General features: G+C 35.1%; 1 protein-coding gene and 1 long non-coding RNA gene across 12 annotated transcripts in view; one reads left to right on the top strand and one right to left on the bottom strand.

The window, feature by feature from the left end:
• The first annotated feature begins 2,657 nt into the window (after positions 1-2,657).
• Positions 2,658-19,405, top strand: part of LOC122757241 — a 32,468-nt gene continuing 15,720 nt past the window's right edge. Inside the window, exons 1-2 of the long non-coding RNA XR_006357192.1 lie at positions 2,658-2,753; positions 2,845-2,931. This is a non-coding gene — a long non-coding RNA (uncharacterized LOC122757241). The remainder of the gene's footprint in view (positions 2,754-2,844; positions 2,932-19,405) is intronic.
• LOC6576770 (cyclin-dependent kinase-like 1) lies at positions 3,265-18,931 on the bottom strand. 11 transcript variants are annotated; one of them, XM_044008857.1, is made up of 5 exons: positions 9,349-9,522; positions 9,181-9,221; positions 6,913-7,099; positions 5,013-5,885; positions 3,265-3,570 (listed from the first exon to the last, which is right to left on the bottom strand). In XM_044008857.1, the coding sequence occupies exons 1-5, from the start codon at positions 9,349-9,351 to the stop codon at positions 3,427-3,429; spliced, it is 1,248 nt and encodes a 415-aa protein (XP_043864792.1). In that variant the 5' UTR covers positions 9,352-9,522; the 3' UTR covers positions 3,265-3,426. The 11 variants fall into 11 exon arrangements, with proteins under 11 accessions (XP_043864792.1, XP_043864787.1, XP_002002756.2 ...); XM_044008852.1 differs by lacking the exon at positions 9,349-9,522 and adding an exon at positions 7,237-7,519 and having other exon boundaries at positions 9,181-9,304; XM_002002720.4 differs by lacking the exons at positions 9,181-9,221; positions 9,349-9,522 and adding exons at positions 7,237-7,519; positions 9,006-9,162.

The raw sequence follows: 19,405 nt of genomic DNA, 5'->3' as shown, positions 1-19,405 counted from the left end.
TATCTAAGTTCACTCTTTGCTCGCTCTCCCATATTGTAGCTGCTTTTGCAATTATACGAAAATCACTCGTCAGACACACATACACTCACACGTTTTCTTTTTGCACTTAATGCGGGCTTTTTAAAAAGTATATCTAAATCTACTAATGCTGTTAAGTATTGCATAAATAGTTTAGCTATTCAATTTAATTTCATTATACGCACACTTATATATTTTTATTGCATTTGCTTTATCTCTTAATCCAGATAAGTTTTGCACACACACGCACATTGAATTAAAATCCACCCGAGGACAGATTTCTTGGCAGTCCCAGTCGTTAGCTTGACTTCCACTTACCTATCGCATACACACACACACACACACACACATAAGTTCCACAGCTAGCATCCACTTGTTGAGCACACTGCCAATTCGCCACGTGCCAACGCGGAGTTTGAGTGAGTCTGTTGGTAAGGCTCGACTCGAAGCATTTTTTTGGCAAGCTAATCCGCTGCTAAGCACACGGTAGATAATCAAGAACACGTAACGATAGTATTACGTGTGTCCTGTCTATGTTACGGAAATGTTTCTTTTAAATTGGCAGCCATTATGGTGAGATGTGATTATAAAATTTATATTGTGATATTAAATAGTTATATAGACGAGCGAATGCATAAACTAGAGAAATACGTGCAGCTATTAAAAAAAGTTATTTTGAATGTAGCTTATGTATGTTAGGCTATTATGAATAATTTAGCGTTAGTATACAATATAATATAGCTTCAATATTTCGCTTAAACAGTGCGTTAATAGATGCATCTGCATACTTGCATGTTCGTTAACATAGCGCTTATATTGAGTGATTGTCATTATCACTCAATTGCGCTCATTGTTAGCATTTCTGTTTAAGTCGGTTTATGCCAGGGCTCTGTTTTGAGCTAACATAATCTATCAATGCATAATATTTAAATTGAGTAATAGTAATAAATGAGTCTTTCCATTAGTCAATATCACTAACTGGCTTTTTACACTCAATTTGTCCAGAATTGTAGAGTTACAGCTGATGATTTAACTCGTGTAGTTCTGCTCAATTTATTGAATCTCTATACAACCCAAATTGTAATATAACAATATTTGCAGTTCAGTAGTTCTCTGGTTTACTTGGCAACCAGTTAATTTTATTCATTTGGCTTAAATTTGCGAATTTCATCAAACTTGCAAGCATTGCGACGGAATTCAAATTTATTTATTATGCATAATTGAGTTGCCAACTTTGTGCTTGGGGTCTATACAAAACAATTATTTGCTGGCCCAGTTTTGAGTCTCCGATGACGCAGCAGTTCGACTGATAGACTTCTGTTTTAAAGGCATTGGGGCTGTGGGCGGTGGGCGGGGCTAAGAAAAGTTTTAATTAAATTAGTGTACAAGTTGGCAGCACTGCAGCTGGATAACTGTAACTGTCAACATAGCGCCGAATTCTCTACGGGCGCCGCCTATGTGACCAGAGTGCGTTTGTGTGTGTGTTTTAGAGTGTGTGCAGACAGACATCGAAATTGACTGTATCGTCTAGCTCACGCTCTCGCTCTGTCGCTCTCTCTTCCGTTCTCCCGTTCTTCTGCTCTCTTCTGCCTGAATGCTGCCATCAGCAAGTGCCCGGGCGCTGTTGCTAGACACTTTGATTTTTCGTTTGGCATCCACAATAGTCCAGAAACTTTTCGCATCTCCCCTTTATCTGAACGCTAAGCATTTGACGGCGAAGAAGGCAAGAGGCAAAAAGCATTTGCAAATCGACCTCCCCACTCAGCTCACGTTCTCATACCCTTTACCATTTACTCTCTCACTCTCTCCCTCTTACGCTCTCTTTTATTCCACCGGATATGCAAAATGTGCAGCGTGTTGTCGACTCGACGCTTGACAATCCCAGACAGTTGCATAATCTGTCCTGCCGTTTATGCAAAGTGGCCCAAAAAGAATAGAAACGGTAGAGAGAGAGAGAGAGAGAGAGAGAGAGCGATAAAGGGAGAGCTTTGAGCGCAAGAGCATGAGTGGGATAATGCTAAGAGGTGTCTGAATTGTTAAGCTACAGCAAATGCAGCACAAAGCGAAATCGAAGTTTTATTGAATAAGTTGATAAAGCATGCCGCAGCTTTTTTTTTCGTTCCATTATATGCTCAGCCACAATTTTATTGTAGTTTTATAAGACTCTTATTGCGGCTCATACTTAAACTTGCCAATAAATAAATAACAAAAACAAACAAAAAATATTTAAACTTAAAACATTTTTGCAGCTCTTGGAGAAAAGAGAAAAATACATATACATATGTAGGTATCGACATACATATACATTTAAAGTGCATAGAGAGAGCTTTTAAATCAAAGAGTGGACTTGGTGTGAGCGTAACAGATAATTCACTCATTTCGCTGCTTCGACGCCTTACCGAGACGTTTTGATCCCGTTTTGTGTGTAGGGTATAGTTGCTTGAAGAGAGTGAGCATTGGAAAACGTCTGCTGTTGGATCTCGTTTGTCGATGCAAGAGTGTGGGCTCTGTGTATGTTGTGAGCGCTCCCATTGCATTGTGCCGCGTATAAGTTGTGTTTGTATGGTGTGAATGCCGGCTGAGCGCATGAAGGCACTTGATGGAACGATTCAGTTTGTGTGCGTTTGTCGTGCCGATCAGGTTAATTGTTGTTTGACTTGAGTGTCGGTGAAAATATTCGTTTTCTTTAAAATTCAAATAATACAATAAACGTAATACCAATTATATCATTTAAGGTAGCTAAGCTTAACTTTTTGGCGTCATTGAAGTGACTTTAAAGGTGTTGCAATTTATTTATTTATTTTTTTGTATGTGTGTGTGGAAAAGAAACAAAAAATGGCGCTCTTTGCCATGTGATCCGCATTCGCCGCAGAAGACTAAATCGCTGCAGGCGAGAGTGATAGAAGGAGAGCGGTGAGTTATTTGAATTTACCTTTTGTATTTAATACGCAGCTTTCATTTTAGTAATTGGAATTCACGTAACCTACTCGTCTAAATTATTTGGCCTTTGTTGATATAGTGTTGCATGAGTTTTGTGGCTGTAATAGAATTTTTAATGTCTATATTTTTTATTTGAAAAATATTTTTTTATTACAAAATAGGGTTGAATGCCTTTTGGAAGCTTGCACAAAATACATATTATTTGTACGACATAATAGGAAAGAATAGGAAAAAATATGTTCAATGATAGTCAGTTATGCACAACTTGTATGCTCCAAAGCTTGCCAAATGAAAGAAATATGTGAATATGTTTATATATATGTATTTATTTTTCACACTTTACATTAAATTTATTGAAGTAGTCAAAGAAAAACTAATGCTATTGCTGCACACACTGCAGTAAAATACCAAAGTGCTGTGAGCCCAAGTCGTAGAGCGTAAGATCAAAATAGTCGAGTTCAGTGCAGCTCAAATGGTGGGCAGATGATGTTCGGTGCGATGCAGCATGGACGCATTCTTGTTCAAAGGCTGCAGCTTCACAAAGTCCTGATGCGTATGATGGTGATGAAGATGCTGGTTGCTCGGCAGTAGCGGCAACGAGGTGTTTGAAGTCTGCGAGAAATTTAAGAAAAGTACAATTAGATAGTGATTTACATTTTAATTTAGCAAAATATCACTCAAAATATATAATGAAAATATAGTTTTTTATACTTTGAGTCTTCTATAATAAAATAAATAACTAGTAAGTAAAGCAAATGATTTGAATTATTTGAATTTATTTTTATAATTAATTTTTGTTTTTAATTGATCATAGTTCAGTTGAGATTAAAAAAAATTAATTTTTATATTTTATATTTTATACATTTAGTTTAAATTATTATATGTATTGAAAAAATAAAATAAATAATAATAATAATAATAAATTTGTATACATTAAAATTTATTTTTATAAAAATCAATGAATTCGGGATATAAATTATTAAAATCAATTAGCAATCGATTTCAATTTTTAGTATTTTTTATACCCTGAACCCATTTTCAATGGGAAATCAGGGTATAATGGTTTTGTTGAAATGTATGTAACAGGGAGAAGGAGGCGTGGCAGACCCCACAAAGTATATATATTCTTGATCAGGGTGACGAGCTGAGTTGATTTGGCCCTGTCCGTCTGTCTGTCCGTCTGTCCGTCTGTCCGTATGTATGAACGCGTCGATTTCAGAAGATATAAGAGCTAGAGACTTCAAATTTTTTTTAAAATGTCCGTAATTACAGCGCGCACATCAAGTTTATCATTAAAAATCGATAACTCATCTCGATCTTTTTTTATCGATAAAAAACCTTATCGAAACCCAGTTATAAAATTATATCTTCTACACCTTTATTGCTAGAGTCTCCAAATTTTTAATGTATGCTTATATGCAATTTATACAATTTCGGTTTTTGTTAAAATTTACCCCCCACCTCTAAATTCACCCCCTCACCCTCACTTTTGTAAAAAGCGTATTTCAAATACTAGAGACTTGTGCTTTGGCAATTACATGCATATTCATGTTATAATCATAATCTAAAAGTTTCATGAAGATCGTACGTCCATAAAAAAAGTTATTAAACAATTAAGTTCTCATAGTAAGCGCACACTGCAGCCCATGCGTGTTTATGCGTGGTTGCTTGTATGTGTATGTGTGTGTGTATGTGTGTGTGTGTATGGGTTTGTGTCTGTATGCGTGTGTGTGTGTATGTGTGTCTTTATGAGTGTGTGTGTATGTTTACCTGTGTGTGCGTACGTGCGTGTGTGTGTGTGTGTGTGCGTGTTTCTTGTGTAAGCTGAAAGTCGCGAAAAAGTATTGAAATATCTATTGCTCCAAGGGTTCAGGGGATCTCGTAGTCGAGCAGTCTCGACTAGAGCTTTCTTACTTGTTTTTTTAATGAAATAAATTTTTAAATTTAAAATTATATAAAATATACAATTTGATTTCATTTAATTAAAATGTGAAATTAATGGTTACGTGTCCTACCTTATGAATTTTTAAAAACTTAAATTATTGTATTCGCACCTTTGATTTATCACGCGCCGCTGCAATGGCCGCTGCCTGAGCCGCGCCCGTCTGCAGCTGTTGGGCGGCGGTGGCCAGCATGAATTGCTGGGAGGCGATCTGCTGCTGCCGCAGTGTGGCCGCCTCGAGGCTGTTGATGTGATCCAGTTCGCGCTGTTTGGCCGTGTAGTCATCGAAGTAGGAGTGCTTAATCAGCTTTTCGCAGGACCAGCGCTTGGCTGGGTCCTTGTCTAGGCACTTCTTGAGCACATCGATGGTAAGCGGATTTTGCAACGCCTTTGCTGGCATTTTATCCTCGAGCGGCTCCAGCGTGGGCGGCACGGGCAGCGTTATGCCTTTAAAGTATTCATTCTGTCCAAAAATCTGTATGTGGCGCGGCAGCAAATCCCCCAATGTTTTGCGTATCAAATACAGCTGATCCACATCGCTGCGTCCCGGCCACAGCGCTTCGCCCCGAACCAGCTCCGCAAACAGGCAGCCAATCGCCCACACATCCACGGGCGTTCCATATTGCGTATCGCCCACGAGCAGCTCAGGTGCTCGATACCAGCGCGTCGCCACATAATCCGTATAATTCTCGCCCGGACTGAGCATGCGGGCAAAGCCAAAGTCGCACAGCTTCACCTGACCCTGGGCCGTGAGCAGTATGTTCTCTGGCTTGATGTCGCGATGCAGACAACCCTGTTTATGGCAATACGCCACGCCCAACAGTGTCTGATAGCAGATCTGTTTGGTCAGCGGCTCGGGACAGCCCTGCGGATGGCGTTCCAGCTCGTGCAGCACTGTCAGCTCACAGAACTCAAAGACCAAATGCAGGCGACGCTTGCGGCGAAACACTTCCAATAGGGATACCAGATTCGGGTGTTTCAGGTTCTTCAAAAGTAAAAGAGATAAATGGGGGATTATTTTATAACTGCATAATATATATGTTATGATATTTAATGTAATTCTAAATTTTATAATATATCATAAATAATACCATTCTACAAAAAAAAAAAAAATTATCAGTAAGCTCTTAGAATTGTATCAACAATAAATAATAATACGGATTAAATTTTATTTTTATAGCAAGACTTCATTTCAAATTTATTATTGCAGATGAATATATTAGTATATTTAATTATATAATTTATTTTTTCTGTTAATATTTCGAATTTATTTTACAAATTTATTTGGAATTTTTTATTGTATCTCAAATATTTTATATATTATTTATATCAATTTTTTATATTTGAAGACTTCAAGTTTATTCAAAATTTCTTTAGGAAATTCTGTTAGAAAAAGTAAATTATATATTAATTTTAAATTATTTTTTTCGACATAGCATACGAGAAAATTCGTACAAAAATCACGTAAACTGTTGATTAGCGATTAAAATAATTCTTTAGAGCTATATTAATTAATTAAAATGATTAAGTCATATTTTTATCGAAAAGTTTGTTTCGATTATTGAGCTATATAAAAAGTAAAAAGTAAACAAACTATGTTGATCTGTCTTTATCTATTTATCTGTCTCTTTCTATCTCTCTGTGCTGATCATAGTGTGATCAGACGGCAACCAAAGAGACTCATAGAAATAGAGTAGTTGGATGTGAATTACAGTAAATTTTAATTATATTTACACTCAACAGAAAATTTGTAGCCTGAGTGTAAAAATCATTCAGGCGACGAACCTGAGTCTGGACAAGCAATACGCATATACAAAATCAAAAATCTATTAAATATACATGAAGCTAAATATAAAAATTTTGAGAATCTAGATTCAAAGGCAAGCACTAGATAATTGAATAGCTGTAGATTGAGAGGAAAAGATAATTTTCAAATGCGAAAGGTTATAGTTATATTATAATTTATATATATAGTTATTATATAATTTCTCACCTCTTATATATAAACTCACCTTTAGCAGCCTTATCTCTCGCAATGCTATTTTCCGTATGGCTGGATCGTCTTCAGACTCGACAAATCTTTTGACGGCTACAAGTGCGCCCGTTTCCCGATCTCGACATTTGTAGACAACACCGTAGGAGCCTTCGCCTAGGCGACTGAGCTTCTCATAACGATCCATTTTGCTGCTACCTTGTGGTCTGAAATTGATATAAACATCAATTCAAATTGTAAACTCTATAAATCATATACAGATATACATAAACATATACATATACATATACATATAGTAAACATTTAATAGATAGACATTTAGTTTTGAATAATTTAGCTTTACCTTAGACTCAAACATTGACCACGTTTGATGTTTGCACGACGCATTGCTTTGCATTGAGTACATAGAATGCTTAGGATGCTATTGGTTTGACACGCACACATGAGAGATCAGAGACACATATGTGGCATATATGAGCAGTGATCATTTACTTGATGTTCTTTACTATTTACAGTTGTGTCAATTTTGTCAATTTTCGATTATTGTCCAAAAGTTGATTTTGCTTTGATGAGGTTACGTTTCTGATTAATTGTGTTAGTTTTGTTTTTGCTTTTTGGATGAATTTCTTTTGCAACGAAAACGAATGAGATTAGAAAGTTTAAATGAGTTATTGAAATGGCAGTGAATACGTTTGCAAAGCGAAAGTAGAGTAAATACAAATATTTTGTGCAGATAATTGTTTGAGTTTAATGTATAAATTTTGATACCCTGAAACGGGAAATCAGGCTATAATGCTTATAAATAATAATTGGCTCCATTTATAGGTTGTGTTGAGGGAAACTCCTATATCATCATATCGCAAAGCTTATTTGTTAATTAAACATTCTTTTAACGGTTCAATTTCCCTTACTTCTATTCAATTTTAAATTATTTATAAATTTATTATTATATATTTATGCAATTCAATATCTCCACTGGGTCCTATTGGTTTCAAAAGATATTAAACTGTTTTATATCGAGCTATATATTTGCATATAAATTTATATTTTATGTTTTTTATATGTTTTAAATTTTAAAGTTTTTTTTTCTTATATATTGGCTCTAATTTTCTGCTCTCTATTTGTCTGTATTCTTTTATTCGTCTAATAGTCTGTACCACCTCTGTCTCTTTTCATTTTCTTTGTGTTCAAATGATCAAATTTCTGTTATGCACAAATGTCTTTTATTTATCAAATGTCTGTTTCTCCTTCCCTTTTTCGATTTATATGTACAATCTCTCTTTCTTTTTATTTATCTCCTTCCACTGTTTTTTTTTCAGCCTCTTTCTCTCACTCTTGTTCCTTCTTTGACTCTCTTTTTCTCTTCTCTCCATTCCTTTGCTTTTTCTCCCTCTCTCTTTCACTATCTCTCTCTCTCTATCTCTTTATTATTCCGTATGAATATATTAGTATATTTTCACTGTCTCTCCTTTTCAATATCTCTCTCTCTCTCTCTCTCTCTCTCTCTCTCTCTCGCCTTTTCGCTTAGCGCCACGCTTGTTGTATAGCTCTCTGTTTTTCTTTTTCTGTCAGTATTTCTCTCTGCCGGTCTCGCTCTATTTCGGTCACTGTTTGTTGGTCTATCACTCTCCTGTTTACACTTAATTACTTATTCATTAGAATTTAAATATTAAATAATTTGTGGTATATTAGAGCCGAAAAAAGTTGGCTTAAAACATGAAACTTCCTTACTATAAATAGCCAACAAAAATTCTTTTTACCCGCTATTTATAAATAAGGAAACTTGCACAAAATTATACTTCAGACAAAAATCGATAGAAATAGTAAGCATTAATGTTAGTTGTTCTGTTGTCACCCACTAATAATATCTCTCAGTCCACCAAAAAAAAAAAAAGGGGAAGAAGGGAAGAAGGCAGCTAAAATCGATTTGCTGGCTAAGCAATGCTAATGCGTGTCCTTTTCAATCAAAATGGCGTACTCTGCATGCAACTCTAGGATTTCTGCTGATGTTTTGGGTTTGATAAGCTTGGAATAAAAAAAAAAAAAAAAAAAAAAAAAAAAAAAAAACAACATTTCGCTGGCGGCTCAATGTCAGGCCCGAGGTAACTGAACTTTACGGTGGATTTGGATCAATCAAATTAAATATTCATGTGCGGGCGAGCACACAAGGTACAAGTGCAAATGGAACAATAAAAATGATACGAAAAAATATATAAAAAATATTTAACAAATAGAACGGAGAATATAAAGCAATTGAGGCTTGTCAGTTGTCAAACGGATCACTTACCTACTGGGTATCCATCGGGCTATAATTTGACGTATTTGCCACTAGTTTTTGATGAATTTGAATTGTGAGTGGAATGGGAAATAGATTTGATGAGAGTTTTACATATGCGATTTCGAAATGAATGCAAAGCTGGCAACAAAAAGAGTTCTGCACGCCTTTCATACACACCATGCGCTAATTGATGTGGTAATTGGCTTGATGGACCGATCAATATGTTTTCCTCTTGACCAGGAGGGCACAAAGAAATCGGCAACGCAATTATAATTTTTTTGGATTGGTTTCAAAGGTCGTTAAAGGCGTGCGACCTGTACGAGAGAGAGAGAGCGGTTTGTTTGACTGACAACCAGCGACTGATTGCCTGGACTTTTGGCCCGGCTTGAAGGGCTGCCCATATATATATTTTGTATTTTTTCAGCGCCGGCACGCCCCCTCCCCAGAAGTGGGCGCCAATGTCATAGCAATGCGACCGAAAGTTAACAAAGCAAAAAACCACAACAAAAGCAAACCATGCGCAGTGCTGCGAAGTTGTTTCATTTTGTTGTTGTTGGTGTTGTTGTTGCTATTGTTGTTGTTGTTGTTGTCGTGTTTCCTGTTCAAGAAGTTTCTCATGTGTTCTCATATTAGAGTTAACTCTCTAACTCTAACCAAACTCTCTTCCCCCACCCCCGGTTGTTGTTGTTGTTTTTGTGTGTGTTTGTTTGTTTTAGTACCGGAAAGCATTTGAGGCGTACGTTTTACCTTGCCTTTTGAGGTTAGCTCGCCGCCTCTGGCTAAAACGGGAACTGTGGGCGTGCGCTCCCCTAACTGTGCTACACGTGATATTTTCTTCACTCTGCCAGAAAGTAGACTGAACTGGGGAAAGACCTGCAAACTGGTGCAGCAGTGCAAGCAACTTCTGCCGCTCTCTCGCTCGCTCTCGCGCCAGGGGGGCACGAGGGGTGTTCTCTGCCTGCTTTCGGTCTGCCTTATCCAAGGCAATGTGATTTATTAATGTCTAGCGTTTTCAGTGTGCAATTACGGCCATAATGCGCTGAAATATTATGGCTGAGAGTCGGAATTAAGGCTCATAGAGGGTGCTTAACGTGCTGCAAACTAATTGAGAAATAAATAGGTAATGCAAGTTATCAAAAGTGAATTGTGACTGATTAAATATAAATTTGGTAAATTTTGTAGTGTTTTGTAGTATGAACAAATGGGAATTGAAATTCTGTGCAATGCAATTATCAGATTGTTAATTATTAACGAGCTAGAATCATTTTCTTGGTGAGACATATCCGACTAGCAGGTACCCTAACCAACGTGGAGCGGTTGTCCTCTACTTAATTAGTATTAGCTTACTGATCAGAGCTTAAATGATTTTTTTATACAGTAGAATCCCGATTATTCGGAACGTCACGTCTCGATAATTTTAACTTCTGTGTAAATTATCGAGAATTATTGAGAACAAATTTCTTTCAATTTATCGCGATTATCGATTTAGCGGGGCTCAAATTATCGAGGCTCGACTGAATATATTTGTTGATTTGTTTTATGTGAAGTATACTCAATTAAGGAGAAGATTACTTAGATGTAAAGAGTTAAATATATATAAATAAATATATAATTATATACTTTACGAGAATAATTCTTGATTCTCAATAATCTTTCAACAAGAATTTAATACACATTTAACCAAGATTCATACTATTTCTGTTTCCACCGAAAAATGTTATGTGCTTCAATTGTACTGATTTGAATTGATTATACATTTTATACAATAAAAATATGTCATAAAACTAGCAAAATATGCCATTTTTTCAGTGAGAAAGTATTAAAATAAGATTTTTACATCAAATAAATATTTACTATTTGATATAAAAATCTTACCAAAGGAATATTTACTATTTTATATCAAAATCATGTTTAACTTGTTAAGCTGCCAATTAGGTAGTAAAAAGCCTGTTTAAATAATAAAAAAAAAAAAAAAAAAATAAATAAATAAAATAAAATAAAATAAAAAAAGATACTTTTTATTCGAAATGAATATTTTACTCTCTAATAAGAAATTAATAAGATAATCATAAGATAAGATAAATATAATATTTTAGAGCTTGTGTTAACTGTATATTAGCTTATCTAATTTTAACCAAGTAACATATTTAATTATATTTTTAATACATCTTTTATATTATCATTATATTTCTTTTTTTTAATTTATTTTTATTTATGAATTCATTTTATACTACGTATTTTCTTCTAAGAAATTTCTTTTACATACAAAAAGCCACAACCCGCAGACAGTTTAATTAAGAGAAATCAAATTAATTATTTAAAGCATAAGTTAACTGGAGTGTCTAGGTCGGTTAACTAAAATACCTTGTAGAAAATTCTAGGAATTTTGTCTTACCTTCGCAGCGAGAACAGCTTGGATATTTCAAACATTTTCATGGTGAATGTCGTAATATCAATTTAGTTGTTTATTCTAGCTCTGCTTCTTTTTTCACCTTGCCCTCTTCGGTAAAGACAGTAAAGACAACACAGAGAGCAGCGACAACGTTAGCACTTATCAAATATGGTAGCACGAGACGATGTCGAAGCGCCGAGAGCCGGCAATTGACTGAAGTTGAAGTTGTAGCCCAAACATTTGGCCGAGCCAGCCAAATGGCCAACACGCCAAGAAGGGCACGCGAATAAGGCAGAAAAAAAACAGAAGCAAGAACAAGAGCAACACACGAAACATGGGAATAGAGAAATTCGATTGCATTTGTGGACATTGCACATACGCCGCGTTGGACACTGGCGCTTCCGGCTTTCGGTTTACGTTTGCGTGTGGCATTAACTACGCGTTAACTAGCATGTACTCAAAAATGCATTGAAATCCCACTGAAATAAATTACTAAATAATGTCACGCACACAAAGAGAAAGAGAGGGAGATGGAGAGAGAATGAGCTGGAGAGAGCGGGAAAGCACTAGCATAGTAGTGGCAAATGAAAAGTCTGCTTAATTCCTACTGCCTGAGCCCTCTAATTTCGCCAATAAACTGGACGGCTTTTGACCTTTTTGTTCAGTGTATTCTGTTTTTTTTTTTTTTTTTTTTTTTGCTCAGCTAACGCTGTCTGTGGGGCGCCAGTTGTTGAAGCGATTCGCGCAATTCAATTTGCATAATTATACGCGATTCGTTGTGGACCCTCTTTCGATTTTTCTGGCTATTTTTACCCACTTTTTGCGCTATACCAGGTCATTTGTTGTGATTTTTCTACCATGTTTTTTTTTCACGTGTAATTGAAGGCGTTTTCATGGCTCTTAATTACAATCTTCACACACCCATCCATTGCTTTCGAAGGCTCGAGAGTTTCGGCCGCACAGCATTGTTCCCTTTGAGCTGGGTTCAATAGTCGACACTTGGCCAGCGGCTGTTCAACTTTTGGTCAAGCGCCAAGCTGGCCATGCCTATTGTTATTATATTGATTGTGTATTCCTGAATTGCTGAATAGTCCAAGCGAGTGAGCGATGTCTGCGGCTTGGGGTAATTGAGTGGAGCTAACAATGAATTTGTAAGCTGGTTACTTAATTGGATGGCGTAATAAGTAGAGGCTAAGTCGTCATAAGAGAACGATAATTGAAATAATTTAATTGAAATGTGAGCTATTAGAATTTAAAGTAAATAATATAATAAATAATAATATTGTATATATAAGTTTATATAAATAATAATAGAAAATATTAATATGATATATGTATAGATTTTTAAAAAACATTTTATATTTTTAATTATTATTATTATTATATTTCTTATTATAATTACTATTATTATTAAAATTATTATTAATTCGTCAATTTTAAAAATTTTACTTATTGTATTATAGTTTTATGTATATAAAATAATATTTTATGTATGAGTATATAATATATATTAATTTATAAAAAGATTTAGATGGACTTTTTGAATGCGGGAGGTGAAATCTCGCGAAGAGAAGAACAAATACATAAATAAAACCTCATATATACATTAACACATGAAAAATAAGCTATCAGTATATAAGTAGTAATTTCCCTCGCTAATCCAATCTCTATTCATTTATACTGCTCATGCAAATCTACATATTGTATATTAATTTAATTGTAAGAAATCAGCAAGTCATAAAAAATTCAATTATAATTCATGTAGCAAATTGATTTCCAAATTGAATACGTCAAACTATTTTGAATAGAAATTAGATTTCATACAATTAAAATTTCGATGCAATGCAAAACTTTTCACTTGCTAAAATATGTTTGAAAATTTGAAATAGCCCCAATTGGGTGCAGCTCGTAGCATTTAAAGTTGAAACAAAGCCACATCAAACTGACCTTTCAGCCAAGCACTCTACACTATTTTACGAAGGCTAAAAAAGAACTCGCTTGGCTTAAAAATAATCTGCAGAGCGCAAAACTTTTCGCTCAAGTGCTGAAAATATAAATAAATATGCTCGGAAAAAAGTTTACGTATATACCTCATCGGTAAGGTTAAAGAGAGGCATATGGGTTTTTCAGCATATTTGATAAGTAGATTATAGAACCCAGGAAATGCATAATCTAAAATATGTTTATGTGTGAATCGGCCCTACAGATAAATTGTTATTTTGAAAGTTATATTTAGCTTTCATCAATACTCAACATTTTTCAAACTTGATTCGCATACTTAAAGTGTGAAACTTTTATACAGTTACCCCTTCAAAAATAAAGAGACTAGCAAAAAGTTTGCCATTTTATATCAAATTCAACTCCTTTCACACCCTGAACAGGTATTACGCAGTCGAGTGCGTGCTTTAGCCACATTTGTAGGCAGACCGACAGCACAATGAAAATGGGCAACGTTGCGAATGGGCGAACTTAAAGGGTATTGAAATGGTATGGAAAGGGTATTTGGTTAGCTCCAAAGTGGTGAAGGGCGGAAGGAGGGCTAGTTGACGTGGCCTTGACGTGGGCAAAAGTGCAATAAATAACAAGCTATTAATGCCAAATGTGCAGCACATACTACACGCACGCCACTGAAAATCGAAGCGAGAAGAAGCGAAAATTATTGCATACTTTTGCGGGCTGCAGACAACACGACATGCGTAGGGCGTGTGGCTGAAAGGCCAAGGACAGCGTGTCGAAATGGGCGTGGCTGGGTGTGCGCCCGGATTAAATGTCATTGGGCGTAAAACTTTCTTTTTTTCTGCACAACATTTTTCACTTTCCTCTGGGCTCCCCCCAAAAAAAAGTTAACGAAGCTAATTACGAGTAAGCCGATGGCAAAAGTTTTGACTCGCTGCGAACTTCGACCTACCTATAGTAGTGCTGGTGTCTGGCATGTAGAGCCGGCTCCTGGCACACCTGTATCTTTTGTAGGAGTCGATAGAGGAACGAGTCTTGAAACGCCTGCGGTATATAATAATTGTGAAACATTATAATTTCAACGCGAATGGCGAGACTAAGACACGTTTGCACCACAGCAGCGCGAAATGTGGACTACGCTATTGCTCCATCTATTTTATCGATATGCGGATAGATAGATGTCTGCATGTGTGTGTGTGTGTGTGTGTGCTTTAAAATACATTGGACATGTTGCATATTTAATGCATGACTTGCCATTTTACCAAGCTGTCTTTGCTCCCTATTGCCCACCCAATTCGCGTATTGAACCTGCTGACAACGGCCCAGGTGTTTGATGCTTCGGCTATGACGTGTTTCGTGCTGGCAGCGTCGCCATTTCACTATATATTTTTTTGTTCGCTTCTTTTGGGGTCACTAAACAGCTGCTACACAGAGGTGGAAGTAGAAGTAGCCGGCATGCAAATGAATCAGGCAGCAGAAGTGGCTTACACCTGCCGGCCTGGTTGCCAGAGAGCGAGAGTTGTGAAGTGAGGCAGTCGACAAAAAAAGCGGAAAAACTGAAAAAAATCAGATTCAAGGGGAAAACAGCGCATGCAAAATGCAGCTCATGAAAGTCCAAAGCAGCAAAGGCAGCTGCCGCAGTCAGGACGGGGAGCACAAGGGGGTGGGAGAGAGAGAGACAGAGAGAGAGGCGAGCCAATATTGAAGGGATGTGCTGAGTGTGAAGTGAAATGGAATTGCTTTGCGACTCTGTATATGAAAATCATGGCGTGAATGTGCTGAGAATGCAGCTACTTATATGCTGAGTTGAAATCAAAGTTAATATCTAGCAAAGCATACAAAGAACTATAAATAAGTATATATAAATATATGTATATACATACAGTTGAGTTGCTGTATAACGAACAAAATGCTGTCCTCACCCAGACAGCTTTATTAGATTTATATATATATTTATTTACTTGTACAAAATAAATTCTTGTGAAATTCTCCTTTAGTTAGCATGTAGAAGATGCTTCTAGGGAATAAAGCCATACAACTTACAGAATATACCAGAGTTTTCAAAGAATGCAAATATTTATATTAAAAACATGTTATGCGGAAACCTTTTTATTGCTCAATCCGAACAAGAAGTGTATTTCGTTTATAAATATAAATTTACTATTTCTTATTTCTTTACAGTTGTTAAATTAATTATTAATCTATTGCATTAGTGAAAAATGTTTTCATTAATTATTTGAAAATAATTAAAATATTATAAAGAATGATATTTTAGGAATTCAGATTTTAAAGCCAATATGTTCTCAATTTAAATCCTCTTGAATCAGTATTATAATTGAAAAATGTTTGAAATTAATACAAAGTAAATTTTAAGTAAAATGAAAGCTTGAGCTTATGTACTGAAAAAATTAAAAAAAAAAAAAAATTATTATATCACAAAAATATTTTTCAATTAATATATATAAATTAAAATGATTGAAACATATTTCATGAAATAGCACTTAAAACATAAACTAATAACCAAATTCTTTAGTGGAAAAGTAAAAAGTTTGGAAATTAAAAATATCATCACAAATAAAATAAAAAATATATATAGTTTATGTTGCATTCATGAAATATTTTGATTATGTGATTAAGCTTTAATTACTTACAATAGTGAGCTTTTTATGAATTAATTTTTGCAGAATTAAATATGTGAAGAGCTCTCGCATTTTATTCATAAATTATTTTAGTTAAATTGTCAAAGTTAAAATTTAATTAATTCGTATTCAGTTTTAGTTGCAACAACACTTTAAATAACAGTGTAATCAATTATCCATTAGACTAATTCATGCAATTTGCCAGGCCCACAAATTTAGCTGCCAGAAAAATAATAGAAAAAAAAGTAACTAAAGCCACGACAAAACTCGTGCTCAAACTCTTCAATTAGCTGCCAATGCTGACAACAAAATGAGCCACATCAAAAGCAACAAATCCAAATATTAACCAACACAACCCAAACAAGCGAACGACCAACTATCCAACCAACTATTGCAAAACACCGAGCGAAAAGCGAACCTCAGACTGAACCCGCAAAAAACTGCAATCAAATTGAAATTCAATCAAAAGGAATATGCGCAACAAAAATAAATAAAAATGTAAAAAAAATCAGGAAAATAAAAAAATATAAAAAATTCAGAAAAAAGTACACAGACATCAAATTGCATTGATATGCGTCCATCGCTTTGTTTGACTTTTTTGTTTGGTTTCACGATGTGGGAGAAGACACAGAGACAGCTGGAGAGTGAGAGCGAGAGAGAGAGAGAGAGAGAGAGTGTTAGAGACGGAGATGACGAGAATGAGACAGAGCTTCTCCCATCTGGGTAACTGGGAGTCGACTGACAGCCAGACAAACAGCTCAAAAGGAATATTGCATACTTATTGGCAGCGGCAGCGGATGATTTAGCGGTTTTTAATGCTTCTTCTTCAGCTGCTTCTTTTTCCTGCTCGTCGACCCGGCCAACCATCCGGGCCGAACCTTTGCGCCGCACACATGTCAACGCCATTTGCGAGCGCGCGCGAGCTTGCACAAAAACTGCGGGCGGATCACAAAAAAATATTTTATATATATGGAAAATATTTTCCATGCAGTTCGCGATGTAAGTTATATATACTTTTTTTTATACATATATATATTCACATTGATGGAAATCATTTTAAACATTCTGCTTAACGAGTCTTCTCCATGAGGAACTTCAAATATTTGCAGTAGCTTTTGGTTGGCTATCTACGAAATATTTATCAAATATTGGCGGATAAGCTCGAGATTTCTTTGCATTGGTCAGGGCAAACGAAAACTAATGAAGATTCAAGTTTTAAATATTTAATACATTAAACTATTTTAATGTATTCAATTTAAAACGACGATATTGAATATTTTGATGAATTTACATTATTTTGAAACTATATATTAAATAATAATTTAAAATTATTATTATTAAGAAAATGCATGAAATTAAACATTAAAATAAAAAATAGATATATTTTTTAAATTTGTAAGTTAAAAAACATGGAAAATGTTTTTCAATAATTTTATACGTATTTGTTCATAAATAAATATGTATAAAATTAAAGTTTTAATTTTCTACAATTTTTATTTTCCATTATTGTTATGCCCTGAACCCATTGAAAATGGAAAATCAGGCGATATTGGTTTTATTTTTTCAATAACTCATCCGATAACTTTTTTTTATCGAGAATAATCGAAAAATCTCGACTTTGTTTTTTTTTTTTAGCCTAATTTCAACACTTTAGACCTGTATATAAAGTTATTGGATACAATGATTTTGTAATTTAAAGATTTTGGATACCACGCCCCTTTCGCCCCAATTTGTAAAATTTTCATTTCAAGTAGAGACTTGTACTTTAAAATGTACACTCATTTTATCCATATGATCACGCTATAGTTTCCTTAAGATTGTATGTGTACAAAAGAAATTATTCAACAAATAAATTCTAATAATATTGCCCACTCTGCAGCGCAGCTCAAGCGCAGTCGCTGCTAACTGCGCAGTCAGCAGAGCGCGTGATATACGAGCGTATTGATGCGAGTGTATGCATGTGTGCATAAAAGAAATGCAGTATGAGTAGAATATCAGCTTGGAGGGTTCGGGTATCTCCCAGTCGAGCAGTCTCGACTGGAGCCTTCTTACTTGCTTTAATTTTATTTTTATATTAAATTAAATATTTAATATAGAACTAATTTTAAACATATTTGTTTATAAATGAATATGTATAAAATTAAAATTTCAATTTTACACTTTTTGATTTCTCATATATATTATTTCTGATTTCATCGTTAATATATTTATTTTGTTAATAAATATTATTGTTTGTTTGTCATTATATTTAACAAATAAATAAAATCTTTTCTTTATCACAATGTCTTGTCTATAATTTTCTAATACATATAAATACAATGCACTCTATTTGATTAGCTGAATTATTTATTATTTATAGTCAGCTAAAGAATTTCATTTCATTTTCACAATTTTTACTTGTTCTTATCTCGAACAAGTTCAATTTTTTGTGTCTAGCAAGGCAAGGCAACTGTCTGAGGTTAAAGCTAAACAATGCCAGGGCCTATTAGGCCGCATTGGCAATTATCACTGCGCCAATCTACTACTTGACAATGAAAACGAGCACAGCAAGAATATGTAGCATATGTATATCGTAACTATATAAAAGTGTCGAACTTATAGACTAACTTTGTAAATGAAATTATCGACTCACCTTCTGGGCAGAAGTGGAAGATGGTTACCAAACAGCCATAGACGTTTCTCTCCGAACCATTTGTCCATAGACCTTTCAGTGTGCACAGCTTTAAATTGTCTTTTAGATTATATTTGATTTGCTTTTAATTGTTCTCAGCTGTTAATTATGATTTGCCACTATTTTTGTCGACATTTTATTTGATTTTTTAATTAATTTGAATTCCCGTTTTTTATTACTCTTGATTGGTTTTAACACGCGTGTCTCGAAAATGACGCGCCAAATCGGTTTGTCGGTCGACTGCGAAATGTTAACAAAGTTTGTTTATAGTACGCCGGAGTCGCAACCGAAATTTTCAGTGCGGCGGCATTGAAAACGCCGACAAGCGTGGCTAAACGAAAGCGGAAGGGGGTTTGTTGGGGTGTCAGCGCCGGTTGACATGGGCAACGCAGTTCGGTTTTCGGGGCAGGGTTTTCTCAGCCATGCCGTTGTCGTTGTTGTTGTAGCTGTTGCTTTAGCTGTATTTAAGTTATTAATAGTGTTGTTATAGCTGTAGCTCGTGTTTGTGTTTTGCGTTGTCAATCCATTGTCATTAAAAACAAACAAGAACGAGAGAAATAGAATAGAAGTTCGGTG

This window comes from Drosophila mojavensis, unplaced genomic scaffold (genome assembly GCF_018153725.1).
Source record: "Drosophila mojavensis isolate 15081-1352.22 unplaced genomic scaffold, ASM1815372v1 contig_36, whole genome shotgun sequence".
NCBI lineage: Eukaryota > Metazoa > Arthropoda > Insecta > Diptera > Drosophilidae > Drosophila > Drosophila mojavensis.
This window is presented reverse-complemented; position numbering and strand designations above follow the sequence as displayed.